This window comes from Dasypus novemcinctus, chromosome 3 (genome assembly GCF_030445035.2).
Source record: "Dasypus novemcinctus isolate mDasNov1 chromosome 3, mDasNov1.1.hap2, whole genome shotgun sequence".
NCBI classification, from domain to species: Eukaryota; Metazoa; Chordata; class Mammalia; order Cingulata; family Dasypodidae; genus Dasypus; species Dasypus novemcinctus.
In genome coordinates, this window is record NC_080675.1 from 12,339,188 (window position 1) to 12,364,882 (window position 25,695).

The window sequence follows — 25,695 nt, forward strand, 5'->3', positions numbered from 1 at the left end:
CGTGCAGGCACTAGGCTTGCTGCATGGGCAGTGGCTCACCACGTGGGCACTGGCTCGCCATGTGGGCACTCACATGGGCACTTGGCTCACCACGTGGGCAAACTGGGTTGCCATGCTGGCATTGGCTCACCATGTGGGCACACACACGTGGGCACTCGGCTCACTGTGTGGGCACTCTCTTGCCATACAGGCACCCACTTGAGCGATTTGTCTCAAGCTATATGGTTATGGATAGTTATAAAAAGTTCATAGAAGCAATGTTCAAACTAAAATATTTAAATAGCTAATTCCAGAAAATCATTATTAAACAGAAACTGAAATTGATAATAATTACAAAAAAAGTAACTTCACAACAGAAAAACCTGTCAGAGACCACCTCAATCTGCACATTAAAGTGGTGGTAACTAAAAACGAATCTTGAGTCCATTAGGAATCTTAGATTTCATAAAATAATGGAGAAAGTAATTTTTCCCGCATTACTAAAATAAAATACATGTTAATGTAATCATGGTAAAGGTGTAAAAGTGAAAAGTAAAGTAATGAGATGGTCAAGTTCATTTGATATAAGTTGAAGGAAAAAAGTTGAAAATTGTTATAAAATTAAAAGGAATTCTTTAACCCTCTGTTAGTCAAGGTTGTACAAGTAAAATATTCTTATGTGTACTTAAAGAGTATATAAAATTCCTGGAAATTTTTAACAGTTTGATATTATTGATGAATTCCAAAAAGAAAATATTGGATTGTGTTTGCAAACTAATCTTTTCCTCGGGGCATATTAGATTATATTGGATTCAGAGGTTTGCTTGATTAAGTAATCAGGTAAACCTCTTGTGCTGTAGGGCATTGGCAAAAGACATGGCAAAGGACAGAGTAGAGGGTTCTTAATGTTGGAGTTTTGATGTTGGTTTTATGCTGAATCTAGAGCTTTAGGAAGAGAGGAACCCTGAGCTTGGAAAGAAGCAAGCCCTGGGAAGGAAGGTAAGCTCAGAGAGAAGCTTAGGTAAGCTCAGAGAGAAGAAGACCTGGGAATAGAGGAACCCAGGAAGCCTGAACCATGGCAGACATTGGCAGCCATCTTGGTCCAACACGTGGAAACAGATTTTGATAAAAGAAGTAACTTAAGCTTTATGGCCTGATATCTGTAAGCTCCTACCCCAAATAAATACTTTCCATAAAAACCAACTGATTTCTGGTATTTTGCATCAGCACCCCTTTGACTAATACAAAATTTAACAATGTTTTGGCATAATATGAGATAAAAGTAGAATGTTCTTAATCATGGCTTTATTTTTTAAAAAATGGTATGTGTCACAGAAATAGCCTCTTTGCCTGAAAATCAAGAGGCAGATGTTTTGACTTGTATTCATCTGATTTGCCCCACCTCTTCTAAAGAAGCAGCTCTAAGGCTACAAAAGAGAGTGGCCATTGGGGGCTGCCAGGGGTGCATCACAGTAAATTATCATAAATTAAAGTAATACCAGTCTGTTTACAGCAGTCCCAAATATTCTTAGTTTGTTACAAGAAATTAATATCCAATTATGTCACTATCATTTTGCTTGAGAACTTGCTAAGGCTTTCTTTAGTATCTCCTTCAGCAAGTCAAGCCAGCCTGCGTTCACCTTCATATAAAGAGGCCAGTGTACTTCCCCAAGGCTATGTGCAGAGCCCAACCATCTGTCCTGGCCGAGTGGCAAAAAATCTGGCTGTGTAGAAAAAAACCTGTGGCTGTAACCCTATTTCCTTGTATTAATATTATGTTAACCAGTAACTCTTTTTACAGAATTAACAGAAGCATCAGAAACAATGTATCTGATCTTTTTTTTTCTTCTTTATTTTCTTTGAAATGTTACATTCAAAGAATATTCACAAGCAGATATCCTTGTGAAGATCCAGAGCCATACCACTGAGACCCGAGAAGCAGGAGAGTGGCTCTGCAAGAAACATGGAGATTGTGGCTACTGAACTGTGGTAACACGTCCAGCTGCCTGTTGCCTGCCATCAGCTCATGGACTTCACCCATGACTATTCATCGTACTCACTCCAACAACGGTACATCAATCCCCTCTGGCCCTCGGAAGAAGCAAGATTTGCTTTCACTGCTACAGACACTGCAACGAGACTCTTCTAACTAGCCAGCTACTATTTGCTGCCTAGAAGATGTAAATGCCCTGTATGAAATGCCAGCCCAGAGTAACAGTGCCCAGAAAGCTCTATTTGCCAGTCACCTCATGCATTCTTAAACCATGAACCAGGATATTAATTGGACTTTTTATTTGAAAAATGAAAGTCTTTCAATGAATCAGATAAAAGGCGATAAAGAATCTCTACAACAATGAACTAAGTTTAAATTCAGCACTCCAGTTAAGGTGCTAACAGTAAAACCAATGCAGGCACTGAAGTTATAAGTTAAAGTGCTAGCTGACCTACAGCACAAAAAGAAAAGTAGTAATAATTTATTGTAGCCTATGCCACAAACTATACAAACTGGGAAAAAGAGGTCATTTTGGCCATAGCACTGGCCTATGCAGACTTACTGGTTGGGAATCTTAAGTCCCTAAGAAATAAAAGTCACCCAAAACCTTGTTATGAAACCACAGTTAATTATCTAAAGTCTCCTATTCTCGCTGAAACTCTCTGTGTGTCTATGTAAACTCTTCCTGTGCTTAAACTGATCTTTAAGTTTAGAACTAGAAAAATATACTGTGTTAGAAACCTCCTCATAAAGCCCCCTAGCTGGTACTTGCTTATCTACTAACAAAAGAATTGCTTGTATACTGTTACACCAGCATAATAAGCCCTTGTCTGTATGAAATAAAAAGAAATTTGTAATATGATAGTTACCCACCAAATTATGTAAATTCACTGTCAAGCATTAATATTCAATATTGTGTAAATGTTACCCCTCTTATTCTGTTGTCTTTTATATTGTTGTTGAATAACATACACACAATATTTCAATGCTGTAATTGCTCAGGTGATATCTCAAAATACTTGCACATAGAATGGAAAGTGAAAGGGGCACTGGGGTAAAATATAAGAACATAAAATGCCCACTTCCTCCTCGGTAGAGTATATAGAAAAATGCCTTTTCCCTAGCTAGAGGCAAAAAGCCTGGGAAAGAGAAACCTGTATCAGTAACAGCCCATTCCTCCTCAGTGGGGAAGAAATCACCAACTATTCTGAAAACCCACGTGATTCCCTGCCCCCCCCCCCCAGTAAATAAAAGATCATCAAACAAGCCAGAAAAACACACACACTCGGCAACACCTCCCAGCTTGAAACCCTTTTCTCTGCACCTCGTGCACTCTCATACCCCTCCTAGCCCCTCTCATATTTATCGTCGCAGCCCCTCTCCTCGGCCTTACACAGCTACTAACACGCTTCATCGCAGAACCGTTCAGCTATGACCAGTCAGGCCGCTGACGACCTGTTTCTCACAGAGCAAGCTCGCCGCTACCAACCCTGGCACAACACGACTGTTAGGGACAGCTCTACACCCGGTCAGCAGGAAGTAGCTACAGAAGACAGAGCATCATCCTTTTTCTCCAGCAAAAGAACTGGAAGGAGTCTGGGATGTTAGGCTCAGGGCTCCCATCCTGCCCCCCCTTTATCCCCGCTCCCTCCCACTCTTCCTGCAGGTGCACTTTCCTAACTGATACGGAACCCGAGCTCCTGGCCCTGCTCCCTCCCAGCTCCCTCCCTGAACATCCCAGTCTGCAGGCAGCCACCCAGGTCTGAGGGACACGGATGCAGCTACAGAGCTGATAGAGTTATTTCACCCCGACCTTGAAACTGCAAAGCTAGCACAGACCACCACAAACTAGCCCCTTTGTAGTCTAGCCCAGAAGGAGTTATAAATACCCCCTCCCCCTCCTTTGCTGCTGGTGTCTATTCAGACACAGCCCACCTGCTAAGCTCTCTCATTAAAGGCTTTGTTTAAACTAACCTCAGCTCCTGGTCTGATTTCCAAGACGCCTTCCTTCCTCTGCTTTCTTCTGAGCCTAACAAGTAGAGTTTGGGTATAGTTTCCTGATTACTGCTTCTTTCAGTCTGAGAGCCCAAGTACTAAAGAGACATTATCTGTCTCCCACGCCCCAACCAATGTACAATGGAGAAAAAGTCGTTGGATAAATGTCGTAGAGGTTCTAAGGGAAGGAAGAGGGAAAAACAAGTGTAATATGGGGGCAATGAAATTGTCCTGAATGACGTTGCAATGACGGATATAGGTCATTATATATTTTGTCATAACTTACAAAATTGTGCGGGACAGAGTGCAAACTCTAATGTAAACTATAATCCATGCTTAGTGGCAATGCTCCAATATGTGTTCATTAATTGTAGCAAATGTACCACACTAATGAAGGAAGTGTTAATGTGGGAAAGTGTGGGAGGGGGAGGGAGAAAGCAAATGGGAATCCCCTATATTTTTTATGTAACATTTATGTAATCTAAAGTATTGAGAGGGAGGGAGGGAGAGAGAGGAAGAGAAAGAGTATGCAAACAGCAGTCATGTGCCCACAGCAATTCTAAAATCCAGCTGAGCCCATGTGGTCAGTTCCTTGATTATGGCTCAGCACCAAGGCTGGGAGACGATCTCCCAGGGCTCTTAGCTCTGCTTCTGGACTCTTGCTTTTGCTTCTGAATTATCTTTCCTTTTCTTTAAAGTGTAACCCGTGTTTTCCACTGAGGATTTTTCAGTCTGCTTCCTGCCTCTAGAAGTTTGGAGGTCCAAAGACTTAAAATTTTGTCCTGCCTCTGCGGCTTGCATTTCAAGGTGATAACAGTTTTCCTATGAATCAACCTGTAATCCACTCAATTACTCAAAAGTCACACCCACAAATGCCTTTGAGAGATAACCCCTTTTCTACCTTAGCGGTCTCAGGAGGCAGCTGAGTTCCCTTATGGTCTTGGTAACCTTGTTCTCTAACACAGAGAGTTTGGGAGTAAGACCCTTAAGATCCTTAGAAAGCCTTTTGTCTGTTTGAAAGGGTCTGTAAAGATCACCTTAAATCTTTGTATGGATTTAACAGTTACCTAGATTTGATTTGTGCCCAGAAACCATTTCTTACATTGAGAATTATTATATGATTTTTTTTTGATATCTGGTGAGACTGGAAATGAAAAACAGTATTAGCTTTGAATTTGGCATGCTCTGACTTCTTTATATTTTACAGATTCTTCTTTAGCATATCTTTCCTGTCTTTCATTTTATTATAGGCAGCTAAAAAAAGCTAGCTTGCACCTTCACTACTCTGCCCAGAAATCTACTTACTTAGATCATCCAGTTCATTAAGTACTTTTTCTATGTTCAGTGAACACAGGCACAATGTTGCTAAAAGTTCTATCATTTTGTAACAGCGTGTGTATCACTTTCCTTTAAACCTGGCACTGACAGCTTCCTCAAGGTGCTGTAGGCTTCTGCCAACCCTCTCCACGAAGCCCTTTAGACTTCTATTAACTCTGTCTTCAAGCACCTTCCAGCTTCAGATCATGCTTGTCACAAAGCCAAAGGCACATCTTTAGGCTTTGGTTACAGAAGAACCCCACTTCTAGGTACGAAAATTGGTTCCAGTTTTCTCCTGCCACAAAACAAACCACCTCAAGCGTAGTGTTACACAGCAACCGCAAGCATTTTCTTGTATTATCTCATAATCTTGATGTTTGACTCTGTCTAGGCTCAGTTAGGCTGTTTTAACTCAGAGCTTCTCCTGTGGTTACAGGCAGATAGTAGCCACCTGAAGTCATCTCAAAAGCCTCGTCACTCCCATGTCTGATAGTTGATGCTGGCTGCCAGCAAAGACTTTGGTTGCAGCTGTGGGCTGGGTCACCTACGCCAGGCTTTTCCATGTGTCCCTGGCTTCCTCGTGGCATTAGGGCTTGACTCAGGTCACACAGCATCACTTCCATTATCCCCCATTCATCAAGGCAGACACGAGGTTGCCAAACCAGGTTCCAGGAGAGGGGACGTGGACTCTGCCTCTTGGTGAGGGGCTGCCAGGGCCACATTGTAAAATATTGTATGGCTTTCTGCCCAGTGTTCTTTTTTTTTATTAGAGAAACAGGTTTACAGAAAAAATCATGCATAAAATAGAGTTCCCATATACCTCTCTATTAACATCTTGAACTAGTGTAGTACATCTTGTATAATTGATGAAAGAATAATTTTATACTTGCACTATTAACTGGAGTCCCTGGCTTACATTGGGTTTTACTTTTGTGTTGTAGAGTCCTAGGTTTGTTTGTTTTCAAATTTTATTCTAATAATATATTGTTTTCGTTTTCTTTGGCTGCTCAAGCAAATACCAAGCAATGGAAATTTATTTGCTCATGGTTTTGAAGCTAAGAGAAAGTCCCAATCGAGACTTTCTTCCTGAAGCCTGGTGTTCTGGGACTGGCAGCGATTCTGGGTTCTTGGTTCCTCTGTCACATGGCCGTGCACACAGTGGCCTCTCTGTTCTCTTCTGAATTCCACTGATTTTCAGCTTCTTGCTTCCTGTGTTTTTCTCTTTTTCTGTCTGAATTTCATTCTGCTCCTACAGGACTCCAATAATAGGATTAAGACCCATCCTGATTAAGGCCGGCCACACCTTCTTAACTGCAGCAGCTTTATCAAAAGGTCCTGCTTACAGTGAGTTCACACCCACTGGAATGGATTAGGTTTAAACAGACAGCTCCAAACCGCCACACATACGTACAACCTAAATTTTTTCCTGTTACAAATATGTAATTGATTGCTGTTAATTACATTTACAGCGTGGTGGTATCATCACCACTATCCATTACTGAAATTCTTGCATCACCCCACACAGAAACTCTATATAAGCATTAACTCCCAATCCCTACCCCTGCCCGGGCCCCTGGTTTCTAGTTCTGACTCTTTGTCACTAGCTCTTGTATCGTCAACCTGTCCCTGGGGCTGGGAGAGAGCAAGGAGACCGGGGAAGAAGGTGCTTCCCTGGGGTCCTGGGAGAGGTGGTGCTTGCACACCACCCGTGCAGGGAGGGAGAGCGCCTCGCCTCCCAAGACTGGCTGTTAACTCAGTCCTGCTCTTCAGACCTCCAGCTGAGTGCACCGGGCCCACCCCTTTGCCCAGTTTATTTAAAGTCAGCGATTGTAGAGGCTAATCCCCCTAGGAAATACCTCTGGGCTTCGCTTCACCACCAATCTTGCCGGTCAGATTGTGAGTTCCTCAAGGGCCCTAGCTGAGAACCCCTCAGGGGCAGGATCGCTTGCAGTGTGTTCTTCTGGTATCCGGGCAGGTTGGGATAGCATCTTGCTGACAACGAGGACTAGCTGTGTGGCCTTGGGAAAATGGTTGAACCTTTCTATACGTCAGTTTCCTAATCTATAAAATGGAACTAGTAATAATCTCTCTCTCCTGGAGTCATCATGAGGATTAACCAGTTCTTTCAGGAAGAGCTCTTAGCGGGTTGCCAGGCAGAAAGACCTCAGTTTAGAATAGGTAGCTCATTATCTTTCCTTTGTTGCTCCTAGAGATTACACAGGACCTGATAATGTCACATCAGCTGAATGAACCGCCACACATTGTGCGTTTCAGTTGTGCATTTATTGCTGGTTTGCTACCGGCCCTCCTTTCTGGTTTGCCAAGGGAGAGACTCCATTAGGATGAGGCCTCAGAATGGGGTAAGGCAGCTGAGGGGCTCGGGCTGGGAATCTAGAAAGTTTCTACTCTCCCAGGTTGGGGCTTCTCAAGTATGGAAGGAGGCGATCGCTCTGCTGCAGGAGCCAGGCCTGTGCAGAATGTGATTCTGGGTCAGGAGGCCCTGCAAGGGTCAGGCTGGTGACAGCAGATCCTGGGCTCTGGAGGAGGGGAAGAGCGAAGCTGACACTGGGGCCCCAGAGCCCAGGAGGCAGGGATCGGCCTTGGGCAGCAGGAGCCAATCCCAGTCCTGAGCCTGAGCACCTGGCGGGCTTGGTCACAGACACAAGGTCTAGGGGAGCTGAAGAGGCTGAAGGCAAGAGGGGCCGGAACTGCGGGGAGGTCAAGGGGTGGGCTTTGGGGCCAGGCAGCCACGGGTAAGGGAATCAGGCAGATGGGAGAAGAAAGGCACCGGAAAAGCTGCCGGTCCTGGGAAGATGGTTTCCTGCAGCTGGGAGGCCACGGGCCTCCCGATCGAACAGTCCACCAGCTCCTGCTCGTGGCAGGCGCACGCTCTGGCCCCTGTCACGCAGCGCTTCTGCCGCCTTTCAAGGATCAGCAGTCAAGGAGCAGGCGAGGCGGGCCGTCCCTCGGTGCCCAGAGGCCAGCTGAGCCCTGAGGCCTGAGCCTGCGGCTTCCTTCCCGGGCCCCTGAGTGGCCCCACCCTGGGCCTGCGCTCTAGGCTTGCCTGGGGTTGACGACTTTGCTCAGAAAGGGGATGCTCTGGGTGTCTTGGTCAAATATGATCATCAGGAAGGGTCTGTCGAGGTTTACGATGGTCAAGGGGCCCAGCTTTCCGGACAAGGGGATGATTTTGATTCCTGTGGCGGCAGCTGCTTCTGTTCCCACCTCTGCCACGTCCAGCACGGCCTTGTGGACCACCTGTGGGGACACCCAAGCATTACCCACCGGGACAGGTGGGCGGAGGCCAGCAGCCTGCCTGAGGGGCGAGCACCGGAGCACCTGCAGCCCACTGGGCCCTGGGCTGCGCTTTGCTAAACCCGCGTGCTCCTCCCGCTGCCTCGCCCACCGCTCTGCCGTGTCTCCCTGTGCAGGTGTGCAGACAAGGCTCAGAGGCAGGGATGGCTTGCCCTGGGTCCTACAGGTAGAGAGTGGGGGCCCGGCATATCTGCTATTGTCGGGGGCAGGGGGAGGAGAACGGGGCCGCTCTCTGCACCTCTCCTTCTTCAGCTTAAACTTCTTCAGGCCTTTCCACTACGCTTCACAGGGTGTGGCTTTGAGTCCCTGGCCCCCCCAGTCCCCTCTGGGACCCTTTGCCCCGATTGCTGTACTTCTAGAGAATGCAGCCACAGCTTTCCAAGGATCCTTCTCTTGTACTCTGAAGTATTTTCACCACCACTGTCCTATAGCCATTGTAATGTTACCTATTACCTGCCCTGCCAGGCACTGTGTACTAGCCCAAAACTGTGAGCCTCATTTTACAGGTGAAGAAACTGAGGGGTGGAGGCTGGGATCATCTGCCCCCACAGGCAGTGAACGGCGGCGTCCACAATGGGGCACGCTGTTGGGTGGCTCCAAGCCCAGGCTCCTTCCCGGGATAGACATCTGTGGCACCTTATGCAGCAGGAAGTGTGCTGTCGTAGCACAGCTCCCCTGGGCTCGGGGGAGTTCCGGGGAGGGGGACTTGGATAATAAGAAATGCAGCTGTTCACAAAAATTCAGTATCACTCAAATGTCTCCCTGGCAATCGCTGGGTCGAGTTCAGACATGGGGGATGAATTACCCAAATGTAAGACTCACCTGGGAAACCACGAGGTTCCTGGACCCTGTGGCTCCTGACAGGTCAGCCTGGTGGGTGAAGACTTCCCTCACGCCCAGCTGGGGAAGGACGTCTTCCAGGCTGTAGTCGCCAGAGATGGAAAACTTGGGCACATAGAGCTCGTCTATGAGACTAAGAAACGAGAAGAAAGATCAGAGCCCTGGGCGTCCTGCTGGGAGTAAGGAACCCCTTCCTTAGTTTCCTGACTCTTCTGAATTCCTTATCTAGGTACATCTGTAAGCGCCTGTGGTGGGCTCCCTGCAGAAAGACATGTGGAAGCCCGGCCGGCGGTACCCGCCTTTGGAAACAGGGCCTCGCCCTGAGCTGAATGACTGGTGTCCTTCCAAGAGAGGGAGCTCTGGAGACAGAGAGACACGGAGACACAGGGAGAAGGCCGCGTGAAGGCAGAGGCTCTGACTGGAATAAGGCACCCCCAGCCAGCGATGCGGGCTGCCGGGAGGGCTGGCAGCCACCGGAAGCTGGGAGAGAAGCAGGGGGTAGATTTGGTTTTGGATTCTGGTCTCCAGAACCATGAGAAAACAAGTGCCTGGTGGTTTGAGCCATCCAGGTGGTAGCATTTGTCATGGCAGCCCTGGGAGACCAAGGCAGGGCTGCAATGTGCCTGTCCCTGACCATCTCCCTGCCCCCTTAGAACTGAGTGGGAAACCCCCCAAGGTGCCAGGGGGCAGATGGCTCCTCCCCAACCTGCTCTAGGAGGCAGCAGGAGGCCTTCCTGCAGGAGGTGGCAGTGAAACTGAGTCCCAAAAGAGGGGAAAGAGACCCCTGGGTCAGGGGAGGGCAGGAGGCAGGTGGGAGGCAGGAAGAAGTTGGGGGAAATTGGAGGGAATGTGGGCACAGGGCAGAGGGAAGCTCAGCGAGTGGCGAGGAGAGGGATAGGGTGGGGGCACAGGTCACGAAGAAAGGAGTCTGTATTCAAAGGGCTCTGGGGACCCAAATATTACCAACAGATGTTCCATGTCCCACCTCCCTTCCCCAAGAACTCCTGGAGGGCAGGGCACGTGCCTGCCTGGGAGCTGCCCCCTGAGCCTGGCACCAGCTGGGCGCAGCACAGGCAGTGAGCACGAAGCGAGACCTCCCCGCACCTGCCTTGCGACTCTGATCTCTGTCTGCTTGTCTCGCAGGAGCCAAGTACCAGGAGGCTAGAGTCCCACGGGAGCTGGGAAGGCGTCCTATGCTCAGCATCATTTGTCCATCCATTTACAGTTCCTCCATTCATTTAACAAGTATTTATTGAGCACTAGCAGTAGACAGATCCGTCCTCGGGTTTGTACCTCAAAGCTGCTCAAGGCACGTTCTATTCTCTGCACCCCCGCTATGTGTTAGCTATTTGGTGTTGCAGAGAAGAAAGAATTCTAGAATGAGGGTCCCTCTAGGCAGTGGTAGGGGCAGGCCCCTCACCCTTGGGGGTTCATAAAGTGCCTTCCACACCCATTACTCCCTGGATTCTCACATCACCCAATGAGGTGGCAGGGTAAGGAGGCCCCGTGGGAGCGTGATAGAGCCTGGCCCTCTTCCTCTCCTGCCCGGCTGCCCACATGCTCCCCACGCCCCACCGCAGGCTGCTACACTCCACTGCAGGTTCCCACGCCCCACCGCAGGCTGCTACACTCCACTGCAGGTTCCCACGCCCCACCGCAGGCTGCTACACTCCACTGCAGGTTCCCACGCCCCACCGCAGGCTGCTACACTCCACTGCAGGTTCCCACGCCCCACCGCAGGGGGTGGGACGCGGGGTCTGGAGGCGGAGCACTGAGCGAGAGCAGAGGGGCCTGGGAAGCCGGTGGCCCGGCCACCAACTCAGGGTCCTGGGGACAATCACCTCATCTTCAGGGACTCTCTCCACCGTGTCAGTGTCTCCGGGCTCAACGCGGCTTCCACCGCCTCCATTTTGCCCTCGTCGGGGAGGACGAAGAGCGCGCTGGCGTTGCCGGTGTACAGCAGCTCCACCAGGGTGCAGGCGAGCGCCTCGTCCCGGAAGTAGGGCGTTCGCAGGTTGTCCAGGTTCATCATGGGAACCTCCACCGACTTGCTCTTGCTCACGTGGAATTTTGTCTTGAGGGTACCTCGGGGGTCAAAGGGGTCTTTCCACTTGGCTGAAGGTGAAGAGCAAACAGCGAACTGTGTGAGCGCAAGGGCTGCCCTGCCTGCACCCCGCTGCCGGCGCGCGCCCCTGCACGGCGAACATGCACGGGACCCGGACTGGCACCCACGAGCTCCTCTTAGGGTGAGCTGCCTTGATTTAGAAAAGTACTGATGGGCATGCGGGGTGGCCCCACAGCCTGGACTGGAAAGGGGATTGTGAAACAAATAGTTTGGGGATTAGGGGTGCAAAAGAGAGATGGGGACTGGGGAAAGAGGGAGGGAGAGAGAGAGGCATGAAATGCTGTGGGATGCTGGAGGCCAAGGAGAAAAGTGAGAAATTCCCAATTTATTGTGAGTCATGGCCTTTCAAGAACAAGAACGTCTAAATCAATTAATTTTCGTCAGGGGCCCTGCAGGGATGTAAACATGGAACTACCCTTCTGGGCCCAGCCCTTCTGCTCCTCTCCCAAACGGCCTGTGGGAGGGGCTGGGGTGGGACTAGGAAGAAAGAGGCTAGTTCTGAATTCGGGTTTGTGTGTGTGTGTGTGTGGGGGGGGGGGGGGTGGCGACAAAAGAATGCTCACCAATGCAAATTGGCTGGGAGGGCAGGGGAGACTTAATTGGACCAAGAGTGACCAGGAGAATAAGAGCCCCCGGGGATTGTACCACCTTTGGGGATGGGGGGCTTGGGCTTCCCCAAATACAGGTGCTGGCTCACTTTAATGACCCAAAAGGGCAAGGAGAGTCACCAGCTAACATCTGGCTTGTGTCCTCCTCTCTGGACCCTGGGCAGTCCTAGTTATGATCCCGAGCCTGCCCTGGGTCCCGAGCCTGTGGTTCCATCACCCCCATCCCCTGTCCGGATGGACTTGGAATTGTCACATCTCCGTGGACTCAGGACCCAGTTGGCTCCACATCTGTCCTCGCACCTTCGAGCCCAGCCCAGCCAGGCTCATGGCTTGTGTCCGCAACCAGCCGAGAGTAGAGATTTGAAAGGGAAACGCCTTCCTTCGGTTTGTCAGAATGAAAAGCCCCACTCTGATTCAAAGACAGGGTCAAGAGGCTCCTCTGCAGCCATCTCCTGTCCTCGAGTGACAAGCTGTGATTTGGAAACCCCACTAGAGGAAATCATGCCTTTGGCGGGGTATGATTTGTCACCCAAGCCCCAGCAAGCCACAGGAAAGAATGGCAGTCAATTCTATTTTCCTAATAGCACGGTTGGCTGAGCCAGCCCAGAAACAGCCTGGAAGGCTCAAAATGAAAAGCCAGGTCCTTTCTGGAGCCCCAAGCCCAGGACTCACCTTTAAAGAAGATGTAATTCACCAGAACCATCACGGTGTTTGACTCAAGGTTCTTCATCAAATCCACGATTTTCCCCTGGGTTTTTTTCTCCACGTAGCTGTTGATGAGCTGCTTGGCGGCCTCGGTGTCCTGGAAATTGGTGGTGAAGGCCTCAGAGGCGTACAGGCCCCGGGCGTCTTCCAGAAACCTCTCTAGCAGCTTCTGCGCCTCGCTGACGAACAAGGCGTTGCCCATGCTCAGCTGCAGCGCGGGCCTGGGCTGGCTGAACGCCTGGAGCAGGTGCTGGAAGCCCTGGTGGATTTCCGCCTCGGGGGTCTCAGTGAGGTTGAACTTGAGGCCTTCCAGGAGCTCTGTCTGGGTGGTGCCCCGGGCTACCAGGGACAGGAAGCCCAAGGCCGTGTGGACGCTCAGTGGGGAGAAAATGACATTCTTGTCGGGAGCCTCTGAAACCAGCTGCCTGTAGAGGCCAAAGGCGAAGTCGGTGCTGCTGGAGGCCACCCTGAGCCCGTCCACGCCAGCCCCGCTGCTTGGGTCCTCCTGGGTGAGATTCTCCCCTTCAAGCGTGCTGTTGGGGTGGCACAGGACAAAGGGACAGAAGCCGGCCACCAAGAGCCCCAGGGCCAGGAGGGGAGACATCTTCTCCAGGCTCTTCCCTGAAAAGCAAAGATCCTTCAGGTCACGGCTGGCCATGTGGTACTCTGAGCATCCATGCTCTCCCCGCCTCCCATGTGGCTGGGGTTCCCTGCTCCGCAGCCCCTTGCTAGCTTCATGACCTTCCGTGAGTAACTGTGCTCCCAGGCATCCCACATACATCTTTACATTCTGTGCTCCCTCTCACCCTGAGGCAGGTTCTGTAATTACGGTCATTTTTTTCCCTGTGAAGAAACTGGGCACAGAGAGGCCAGGGGGCTTGCCTGAGGCCACACAGCACACAGTGGAGGAGTGAGGGTGAGGTTTGCTTGGCTCCTATGTCTGGAAGCCAATGGCTGGGTGAATGTCTGTACTCAGAAGGCATCCTCCTCCCCCTCCTACTGGGTGAGCTCCCCTCCCTCTTTGTCCCCTTCCCTGCCCTGCAGTAGGACCCCGGGGAAGGAACCTTCCTGTCTTTCAGTTACCAGTTATGTGCCCTACTGCTCGGCCCGTGCCCTGCGACGGCTGGGGAGAGATTGCACAAAAACCATGGGGTGCTACCCAGGATATGGATGGCCTCTGATAAAGGCCCCTGAGTAAAGGCCAAAACGAAGGCAGAATTTTCTTTCCAACCCCTGCTGGGTTAATACACGGTCGCTACTCCCATTACATCTGGCAAGGCCACTTGTTGGAGGGGGAAGCAAGGTGGGCTTCAGAGTCTAAGAGACTCGGACTGGGATTTCAGTTAGGCCACTTGTGATCGCTGTGTGGACTAAAGAGGATAGGCAAGAGGAGACAGGAGAGAGCCAGAGAGAGGGGAGGAGGTAAGAGGAGGGGAAGAGAGCAGAGAGGAGGGGGGAGGGGGGACTGGAGAGGGTGCTGAGAAGAGGGCAGGTTGTGGGCGGGGGAGTAGAAGAGAGGAAGGAGGGGAGGGGGTGAGGAAGGAGGCGGGGAGGGGGGAGGAGCCAATGTTCATCAAAGGCCAGCGAATCCCTTTGGTCAAGCCAGGGGCAGAGGTAGCTGGGTTCCAGCTGTTTACTCTTAGGACCTGGCATCTGATGCAACCATTTCTTTGGAAGAGAGTTAACATTTATCCCTGCCACGCCTCCAATAAATAATTTCTGCAGACAAAGGGCTTGTCTGTTTGGGCAAGTTCAAGGCCCGGCTTGTTTGGGAACCCTCTGTCTTTTCTGTGTCTGGGCAGAGCTGCAGCCTCCCTGTCTGCCAGGCGAGCAGCAGGGGCCAGGCAGGGAAGGGGGGCCTCCAGGCCCCCCACAGAGCCCCAAAATCCTGTCGGGCCCTTGGCCCTGGCCCGGCGGGGCCCGCTGTGGTCATTGCATCTGCACCAAGTTCTGAGAAGAGCAGCCTGTGCTGGGCGAGGGGGCTGCAGCGGTCACCCCCCACCCAAGAGCTCCAGTCCACTGGGTGGGGGCGCAGATACAGGCAAGGAGGTGCAGAGAGGTGGCAGAGGAGGGTGGGGATATGGAGCTGGCTTGAATCGAGGCCACCTTCTCCATGAGCCAAAGAGCCCCAAATTGTTGGGGGCAGAAATGCCGTAGCCGTCCTGCCCTTCTGCAGGTGTGACAGCTCAGACCCAGGGGAGGGTGATTTGGTGGCGGGGCTGAGCTCAGGCCCTCTGGCCAGGGCTTAGACCCACCCTGGAAAGGTGGGCTCCTTTGCCACAGGACGTAGAGCTTCATGGATTACCTACCCCAAGAGCTGGACGTAGTTGCTGGATCCAGAGTAGCCTGCCGGCAGGGCTGGATTTTTGTGAATGCTCACACTTATTTATCCCTCTAGGCAGAACTCCTCCCCCTGCTGAGGAAACACTGGCCAGTTGGCTGTTTTCAGACGGGAAACGGCCAGGCCATGATTTCCGGTAATGTGAATTTATTAGGTATACTCAAACTCTCTCATTTCTCAGAAAAATCCTTAACTTTTTGTTCTTTTTTAAAAGAATAACTACCCTTGGTTAATTTTCTCTTTTCTTTATGAGGAACATTAGAAAATCCAGAAAATATAAAAAAGGACATTGAGAAAACTTTGCCAGAATTTTATCACCCAGGGAATGCCCCAGCTAAGTAACATTTTAGTGTATTGCTTTTTTTAAAAAGTAAACTTTATTTCAACTTCAAAAAATAAAATAACAGACAAAAGACAGCTTAACAAAATAAAGAAGCATTACTTTAAAAAACTTCTGTCCAGGCACATTTGTCTCATTCAATCTTAAAAAACAAACAACACAATTGCTTCTCCAGTGTTACGAAAGATTCATAAATGAGTGCATATTAGTTAAATCACATGACCAGGGTCTCCTTGTTAATGAGAAAAAGGAAGAGAAAAATGGTCGATCATATTCATATCTCATAAAATTCAATCTCGAAATCTTCTTTTTGAGGTACCAGGGGCTGCAGATTGAACCTGGAACCTCATATATGGGAAGTCGGTGCTCAACCACCGAGCCACATCAGCTTCCTTGAGTTGTTTTTTTTGTTTGCTTGTTTGTTTTTTTCAGGAGGCACTGGGAACTGAACCCAGGACTTTCCATATGGGAGGTGGGCACTCAAACTTTTGAGCCACATCCACTCCCCCTATAATCTTTTTTTTTTAACTTTTAGCATTGATGTATTACCTTCTTTGCTTGCTACAGATATTACAATATTACTATTAACTATAGTTTGTAAGTTACGTTAGTTGTCTTTTTCCTTTTTTAAACAAATCAATTTTATTGATGCATATTAATAAAGCATACAATTCATCCAAAGTGTACAATCAATGATATTTGGTATAATAACAGAATTGTGCATTAATCATTTCAATCATTATTAGAGCATTTTCATTATTTTGATAATAATAATAAAAAAAAAACAAGAAAATTTTTTTACCTCTCAATCTCTCTGTGTCCCCTACTGTATGTAGCTGACTATTTTTGCATGAATATTTATTAATTTAGTAGTTTTACTGAGATATAATCACATACCATATGGTCTATCCAAGTATATAATGGGGAAGCGGGCGTGGCTCAACTGATAGAGCATCCATCTACCATATGGAGGGTCCAGGGTTCAATCCCCAGGGCTGACTCATGTGGTGAGCTGGCCCACGTGCAGTGCTGCCGTGTGCAAGGAGTGCCATGCCATGCAGGGGTGCCCCTGCATAGGGTTGCCCCATGATCAAGGAGTGCACCCCACAAGGAGAGCCGCCCTACATGAAAAAAGCGCAGCCCGCCCAGGAGTGGCACTGCACACAGGGAGAGCTGATGCAGCAAAAGAGAGACACAGTTTCCCAGTGCCACATGATAATGCAAGTGGATGCAGGAGAGCACACAGCAAATGGACACAGAGCAGACAACAGGGGCAAGGGGAGAAATAAATAAAATAAATCTTTTAAAAAAACAAAAAACAAAATATATAATAGCTTTTAGTATAATCACATGTTGTGCGTTCATTCACACAAAAAATTTTAGAACCATTTCATTACTCCAAAAAGAAAAACTCTACACCCTTTACCATGCCTGTCCCAGCCTTACATAACCACTAATCTAATTTCATCTTTATAAATTGATTTATATTTACATTTTATATAAATGAAATCATACAATATGTTATACAATTTAGTTCATAGTAGTACAGTATTTGTCCTTTTGTGTCTGGTTTGCTTCACTCAACATAATGTCCTCCAGGTTCATCCATGTTGTCTTGCTCTACCACTTTAGTTCTTCTTATAGCTGCATAATATTCCATCTTGTGAATACACCACAGTTTGTTTATCCGCTTATTGGTTGATGGACACCTGGGTTGTTTCCAACTTTTGAAAATCATGAATAACCCCACTATGAATATTAATGTGCAGATATCTGTTCACATTACTGCTCTCAGTTTTTCTGGGTATATACCGTGCCCTTAGTCAGCCAAAAGGGTGCTGATGCAAAATACCAGAAACTGGTTGGCTTTTATAAAGGGTATTTATTTGGGGTAGAAGCTTACAGTTATCAGACCATAAAGGGTAGGTTATTTCCCTCACCAAAGTCTTTTGCCACATGTTGGAGCAAGATGGCTGCCAACGTCCAGCCTCCCTCTTCCTCTGAAAGCTCTGTGGTCCCAGCTTCTTCTGATATCAGCTGTAGGCTGGGATAAGTCTCATCTCTCTTCTGGGCCTCTTTTATCTCCAGGCTCAGCTGCTCAGGGCTCTGGTTTCTGCAGCTTCAGATGGCTTGCATGAAGCAAATGGCTTGTCTCTCTTCCTGGGACCTCTGCCTTGTGTCTAACAGAAACTGCTCTTTCTCTGTGTTCTTCTCCTGTGTGTTTACTTCCCAGGGTTCCAGCATCCCAAAGTCCCAACTTTGTCCTTTGCTATGTCTTTTATCTGTATATCAAGGGGCAGGGACTCAACACCCAACTGACGCAGCCCAGTTAATACCCTAATCGTAATTTAATCATGTAAAAGTAAAACTGCAGACAGACCAGTTTACAAATAAAATCCTTATCTATTTTTGGAATTCATAAACAATATCAAACAGCTACTCACCCAATAATAGTATTGCCGGTCACATGGCAAATCTATATTCAACTTCTTTAGGAACTGCCAAAGGTCCTCCATAGCATCTGTACCATTCTACATTCCCACCAGCAGTGAATAAGTGTTCCTATCTCTCCACTGCCTCTCCAATACTTGCAGTTCTTTGTCTTTTTAATAATGGCCATTCTGATAAGTATGAAATAATATCTCATTATAGTTTTAATTTTCATTTCCCTAATCAGTGATGTTGAGCATTTCTTCATGTGTTTTTTTGTGATTTGTATTTCTTCTTTGGACAAATGTCTATTCAAGTCTTTTGCCCATTGTTTAATTGGGTTGTTTATCTTTTTATTGTTGAGTTGTAATATCTCTTTATATATCTTGGATATTAAACCCTTACTGGATATGTTGTTTTCAAATATTTTCTGCCTTTTCACCCTTTTGACAAAGTCCTGTGAGGTACAAAAGTGTTTAATTTTGAGGAGGTCCCATTTATCTATTTTTTCTTTTCCTGTGTGTCCTTGGGTATAAGGTCCAAAAAACCACCACATACCACAGGGTCTTTAAGATGTTTTCCTACATTTTCTTCTAGTAGTTTCATGGTCCTGGCTTTTATATTTAGGTCTGTGATCCATGTTGAATTGATTCTTATATAGGGAGTGAAATAGGATTCCTCTTTCATTCTTTTGGATATGGATATCCAGTTGATACAGCACCATTTGTTGAAGAGATTGTTTTGTCCCATTAACATGGACTTTGCAGGTTTGTCAAAAACCAATTGACTGCAGAGGTGAGGGTCTATTTCTCAACTCTCAGTTCTATTCCACTGTTTGATGTGTCTTTTTGATGCCAATACTATGGCATTTCGACCACTGTAGTTTTGTAATATGTTTCAAGGTCAGGCAGTGAAATTCCTCCCATGTCACTGTTCTTTTTTAGAATGCTTTTTGCTATTTAGGCAGACTTTCTGTTCCAAATGAATTTGGTGATTGCCTTTTCTATTTCTGTAAAGTAGGCTGTTGAAATTTTGATTGGTATTTCAATGAATCTATAAATCAGTTTGGGTAGGATTGACATCTTCACAATATTTAGTCTTCTATTCCATAAATTGCCCGTGTATCACCATATCTTTAACAACGGTAGTAGAAGAACATTCCTGTATTTATATTATTAACCATAATCCTTATCTACCCCCAAATCACTGTTATACCGTGCCTAGATTATCTTCTAGCTGACTTTCAGTTGACATTTACCTCTCCAGTCTACCCCTGTCAGTCACAATCACATTTATAAATCAGCAGTGTTAATTATACTCAGAGTATTTGGTTGAGGGTTTTTTCCATCTATGTTCATTAGAGAACTTGGTCTGTCATTTTCTTTTTTCTTAATTTCTTTGTCTTTGATATTAGGGTGATGTTGGCTTCATACAATGAGTTTGGTAGCATTCCCTCCTGTTCAACTTTTTGCAAGAGTTTGAGCAAGACTGATGTTAGATCTTCTTTAAATGATTGTTGGTATTCACCTGTGAAGCCATCTGATCCTGGACTTTTCATTTTGGAGAGTTTCTTGATGACTGTTTCAATCTCTTTACTTGTGATTGGTTTATCAAGGTCTTCTGTTTCTTCTGGGGTCAGCGTGGGTTGATCATATGTTTCTAGGAATTTGTCCATTTCATCACCTAGTTTGTTGGCACACAGTTGTTCACAGTACCCTCTGTGATCTCTTCCATTTCTGTTGAGTCAGTGGTATTGTCCCCCTTCTCATTTCTGATTTTATTTTATTTGCTTCTTTTTTTTCTTTGTTAGCCTAGCTAAGGGTTTTTCAATTTTGTTGATGATCTTCTCTCTGTTGTTATTTTATTCTCCATTTCATTTATTTCTGCTCTAGTCTTCATTATATCTTTCCTTTTGATTGGTTTGGGATTGGTTTGTGTTCTTTCTCTAGTTTCTCTTGGATGTACACTTACATTTTTGATGTAAGCACTGAGGGCTATAAATTTTCCTCTCAGCATTGCCTTTGCTGTATCCTATAGGTTTTGATAAGCCATGTTCTTGTTTTCAGTCATCTTGGGATATTTGCTGATCTCTTTTGCTACTTCTTCATTGGCCCACTGATTATTTAAGAGTGTGTTGTTTAATCTCCATGTATTTGTGAAATTTCCCTTTTCCACTTGTTATTGATTTCCAGCTTTATTCCATTATGAGCAGAGAAAGTCCTTTGTATAATTTCAATCTTTTAAAATTCATTGTGATCTTACTCCTGATCCAGCATATGGTATATCCTAGAGATGGATCCATGACTGCTTGAGAAGAATGTATAGCCTGTGTTTTGGGGTGTAATGCTCTAGAAATGTCTGTTAGGTCTAGGTCATTTATAATGTTACTCAAACTCTCTGTTTCCTTATTTATCCTCTGCCCAGATGCTCTATCCAATGTTGAGTGTGATGTGGTGAATTCAGCAACTATTATTGTAGAGATGTTTATTTCTCCCTTCAGTTTTGCCAGTGTGTGCATCATATATTTTGGGACCCTAGGTCAGGTGCATAAATATTTATTATTGTTATTTCTTCTTGGTTAATTGTCCCTTTTGTTAATATATAGCGACCTTCTTCATCTCTTATAACAATTTTGCATCTAAAATCTATTTTATCTAATATTACCACTACTCCGGATCTTTTTTGATTACTATTTGTGTGGCATATCTTTTTCCAACTTTTCACTTTCAGCCTGAATATGTCCTTGCTTTTAAGGTGAATCTCTTGTTTGTCGCTGAGCTGGAGGATAGCGACCTCGCTCAGGCCCAAGAATCGGGGGGGCTTACTCCTGCGAAACCGCCGGCGGGGGCACTCCAAGAAGGAGAGCCGGAGTTCTCCAGGCGTGGGGGACGCGCGGTTAAGAAAAAACCACGGAGACCACCTGAGCACAGGAACAGGTCTGCTTTATTGCAGAAGTACACTTGGTTATATAGGGTTGGGTTGAAGGAGGGGTTGGAGCTAGGGCGGGCTAGCTACGGGGCGGTGGTAGATAGGTGGAAGTGGGCGGATGGCTATGAGGTAAGCAGTGGCTAAGGAAGGAGGCAGATTATATGTTGGCAATGTGGGCGGGCAGGCGGGAAAAACAGCAGCAGCTGGAAGGGGGAGATAACAACAGCTGGGAGGAGGGGTGGAGGGAGGCAGTAACACAGCAACACTTGTTAACAACAAATAGCTCAAATTTTTTAAAATCCACTCTGTCAGTCTATATCTTTTGATTAGGAGTTCAATCCATTATCATTCAATGTTATTACTGTACAGACATTACTTACTTTGTCCATTTTATATCTTGGCTTTTCGTCACTTCTTACTATTGTCTGTCTTTTAACCCTTTTAGTTACGCTTACTTATAATCTTCATTTTTACACTCTTCTCCAAACCTTTCACCCTTGTCTTTTCCTTTCAGGTTGTAGCACATCCTTTAGTATCTCTTGTAAATCCAATGTCTTGGTGACAAATTTCCGAGTGTTTATTTGTCCATGAAGACTTTAAACTCACCTTCATTTCTGAAGGACAGTTTTTCTGGATAAAGAATTCTTAACTGGCAGTTTTCTCTTTCAATATCTTAAATACATCATACTGTTGCCCTCTTGCCTCCATGGTTTCTGATGGGAGATTGGCACTTAGTCTTATTGAGGATCCCTTGAAAGTGATGCATTGCTTTCCTCTTGCTGGTCTCAGAATCCTCTCCTTATCTCTGGCATTGACTTTCTGAATAGTATGTGTCTCAGAGTAGGTCTATTCAAACTTCTGTTTGGGAGATGTTGTCCTTCTTGAATATTACTATTTTTGTTTTTCATAAGAGTTGGAAATTTTTCAACCTTTATTTGCTTAAATATTCTTTTGTCCCTTTCTGTTCCCTTATTTTTCTGGGATACCTGTAACTTATATGTTTGTGTATTTCATGCTATCATTCACTTCCCTGAGACCGTGTTCATTTTTTTCCATTTTTTTTCTCTTTCTATTCTCTCTCTTCTCAAGTTCAGAAGCTCCGCCTTCTAATTCCCTTATTCTGTCCTCAACCAACTTAAATCTGCTATTATATATCTCTAATGTATTTTTAATCTCATCCATTGTGTCTTTCATTGCCATAAGCTCTGTTACTTTTTTTTGAAGGCTTTCAAATTGTTCTTTATGCTCACAAGTCTCATTTTAATATCCATTATCTCTTTAGTCATATTTTCCTTCAACTCTTTAAATTGACTAGAGAGATTTGTGTAATTATCATTGATTAGTTGTCTTAAATCCTGTATCTCATCTGGTTTCTTGGTTTGTTCCTTTGGCTAGGCCCTTTCTTCCTGTTTCTTAGTATGGCTTGTAAGTTTTGTTGATATTGAGGCATCTGATTTTGTTGGTGTTTTTACTCTGCTGATTAATTTCTTTCCCTTGCCTAATGGTTTTATTTCACAGCTCTTTTTTGATTTGGGGTTCAGTTTTCTCTAAAACATTAAGTTTGCCTGTTTAGTGTATCAAAACAGGGGCAGGGAGTCACTAATGGGGTGCAGACTAGATCTTACAGTGCCTGGGAAAGAAACAGAAGAGAAAGGCCTTGTCTTTTTTCACTTTCCCAGTTGGCAAGCAGATGGTGTGCCATCTTTGGCAAACATTTCCATGGAAATGAATACTTCAATGTCCACTGTCTGGATCTTTTGAGCCAGTGATTCAAAACCAGGTTATGCTGATTAAACTTACTGAAGAGAAACCATACTCAGCCCTCTGCTGCACCCTCCCTTTTCCCATGGAGGAATATGTCCTTTTCCCTCTCTGCTGGTCACTCAGCCACAGGTTTTACAAAGACTGTTCACCTTGAGGGTGGGGGATGGGCTGCATTCTGAGCAACTCACAGTTTTCCTTTAGGCCTCTTCATCTTTCCACCCCCAGTCCCTCTTGGATAATGCGTGCAGCACTCTTCCAGTCTGCAGGTCCCCCAGGCAGCATGCTTGGATGACTTCTATGTTTTTTCTCCTGTATTTTGTAGGAGAGCTGTGCCCTACCTGAGCTACTCCAGTGCCATTTTCCTAGAACTGTGGTATTTTTCTCTTTCTTCAATTTAGAATTTATGGATTTATCTCTAGTCTCTACTGTCCTCCAAAGTGGTGTACTTCTTTTAAAGTCACTTTTCCTTGATGTGTGTGTGTGTGTATGCATGATGTGACTCCAGCCACAAACTCAGATATGTAAAATGCATCAGGAGTTTTATTTTTCTGTAGTTCAATTTGCATTTTGAGGCATACCCCCAATTCACTTGGAGGGGGTTATAGAAAGTCAGTCTCAGAGCCCTGCCCCTTTCCCAGCAGGGCATTAGGGAGTAGGTTGATAGGGGACATATTGAGAGCTTGGGCACTCTGGGATCTGCTGGCTGCAGGCACCATCTGTCTTGAGGAGTGCCCTCTGAGTTGTCCTTCTACCTGTTGCTCATCACTATCTGTTGACCTTGAGGTATCCTTTGGTATCTCTCTTGGTTAATCTTGGGCCTTCCTTGGTCTCATAGGAAAAACCTTCCCTTTGGAACCTGATAGTCACAATCCTCCATCCATAACAGCCCCAGATAAACCTCAGGGGAATCATTAGAGTTCCACAGAGTACAGTTGGGAAACGACTGGATTAGTGGGGAGGACATGGGTTTGGTAGGAAGTATACCTGACTGATATCTTGAATGTATCAGTCACCAGCTGTGTGACCTCAAAGAAATTCATCCACCTTAATCTCATCTCTAAAGCAAAGACAGCAATTTCCCTGACAGGGTGGTTATAAAGTTTAAGTGAAATAATACCGAATGTAAACTCCATTAGGTCAGGTTTGTTTGTTTTGCTTAGTGTCTCATCCTTAGAGTACTTAATGACTATTTGTTGAATGTAAAGCACTGAGCTGATGGATGGGAGTTTGGCCCCACCTTCCCATAAATGATAACCTGTATCCTTTCAGACTCTAAGTATTTTCAGAATTGAATGCATATTTTTAACTTGATAGAATCCAAAAAGAGTAGCTCAAAGAAGATGGAAGCCTATTTCTTGCTCATAATAGTCCAGATGTAGGCAGTGGGTTGATACGGCTGCTCAGATTCATCCAGGATCCATCTTTTTTCTTCTTCATCTTGTTTCTCTGCCATCCCCAGGTGTTTGTCTGGTTTGTCTGGTCCAAGAGGGCTCATCACCATGTCCGTCTTCCAGCCAATACTCACACCTAGCTGCAAGGGAGTCTGTTCAAGGCAGTCAAAATTCTGGGGGCCATGTCCCAGGGAAAAAATCAGGGGTTCTTGTACTATGAGAGCAAGATGAAGATGAACATTGGGAGTGACTAATAATTGTGATCCAATGTGTCCTGAGTGTCCCCAAGTACTCTAAGCTTAGGAAGGGCATCATTTTCTTCAAAACTCAACTGACTTAATCTGAACCTCCATCCAGTTTGAAGGCACACAGTCCCCTCCCCTCTTCAACTGTTACTAGAATGTCATCAGATGGTTACTAATGGAAATTTCCACCTAAACCTTTTGTAACAGGATTTTGCCTAGGGTCTTGACTATGCTGCAGAAATGAATTTCAAGAGCATGCCGCATTAGTTAGGCCAGCAATTTGTTAAGGAATGGTGAGAAGAGAAATGGGAGAAAATAACAGGTCATGGGTCCTGGGTAGAGAGGAAGGCCTGAAGAATGATAAATTGGGTTGATTTAAAGACTACAATTTCCCATTATGAATGATAAACGCCCAGGTTTTATGTGCATGGCCATCATGGGAAGGGAAAAACGGCAAGAGCAGGGCACAGAGGGCCGGCACTGGAATGGCACGGGGACAGGGTGAGGACAAGAGAGCAAGAGAGAGAGCTCAGCCTTTGCTGTTGCTTTTTATTTATTTATTTATTATTTATTTATTTATTTTTTAAATTTGATCCTGGAATTTTATTTTTAAAGATTTATTTATTTAAATCCTCCCCCCACCCCCGGTTGTCTGTTGTCTGTTCTCTGTGTCTATTTGCTGCGTCTTATTTCTTTGTCTGCTACTGTTGTAGTCAGCAGCACGGGAAGTGTGGGCGGCGCCATTCCTGGGCAGGCTGCACTTTCTTTCTTGCTGGGCAGCTCTCCTTATGGGGTGCACTCCTTGCGCGTGGGGCTCCCCTACGTGGGGTCACCCCTGCGTGGCACGGCACTCCTTGCGCGCATCAGCACTGTGCATGGGCCAGCTCCACACGGGTCAAGGAGGCCCAGGGTTTGAACCACGGACCTCCCATGTGGTAGACGGACGCCCTAACCACTGGGCCAAGTCCGTTTCCTGCTTTTTAAATCATTAATTATTCCACTCCTTTGCTAATGGCAGGGGAGAAGTCCCAGCTGTTTGCTGTTTTGAATGATTACCCCACCCATCAATCCCCCAGGAGGGCCCGATAATAAGGCCCCTGGAGAATATCTGGGGCTTATCCTGGTTTCCAGAGGAAATCTTGTTCTGAATTGGATTTCTCACGTGAGTCTTCCAACAGCCATCTAGGGGTTATTGATGTCCACGTGTACTTCTTGCCGGGTTCCAGATCCATCTATTGATTCACCATCTTACTAGCCTGCTTCACTTTGTTTGAGCAATATTTGCTTTCAGAAATCAAGTGCTGGATGCCAGTAACCACAACATTTGCTTGAACCAGTTCTGCTTTATGGCAGCAGGGTTCCATGTGCAAAAGGAGCTG

General features: G+C 46.3%; 1 protein-coding gene across 1 annotated transcript; it reads right to left on the reverse strand.

Moving 5' to 3' along the window:
* Positions 1-7,545: 7,545 nt before the first annotated feature.
* On the reverse strand, positions 7,546-15,300 carry SERPINA3 (serpin family A member 3). The gene is made up of 5 exons (XM_004455915.4): positions 15,187-15,300; positions 12,845-13,498; positions 11,281-11,554; positions 9,422-9,572; positions 7,546-8,542 (listed from the first exon to the last, which is right to left on the reverse strand). The coding sequence occupies exons 2-5, from the start codon at positions 13,479-13,481 to the stop codon at positions 8,339-8,341; spliced, it is 1,266 nt and encodes a 421-aa protein (XP_004455972.1). The 5' UTR covers positions 13,482-13,498; positions 15,187-15,300; the 3' UTR covers positions 7,546-8,338.
* Between the last annotated feature and the right edge of the window lie 10,395 nt (positions 15,301-25,695).

Coding starts and splice junctions, on each gene's coding strand:
- SERPINA3 (XM_004455915.4), bottom strand. CDS start 13,481: ATGTCTCCCCTCCTGGCCCTGGGGCTCTTGGTGGCCGGCTTCTGTCCC. Junction 11,555..12,844: donor GAATTACATCTTCTTTAAAG/GTGAGTCCTGGG, acceptor CTTCACCTTCAG/CCAAGTGGAAAGACCCCTTT. Junction 8,543..9,421: donor GGAACCTCGTGGTTTCCCAG/GTGAGTCTTACA, acceptor GTGTCCCCACAG/GTGGTCCACAAGGCCGTGCT.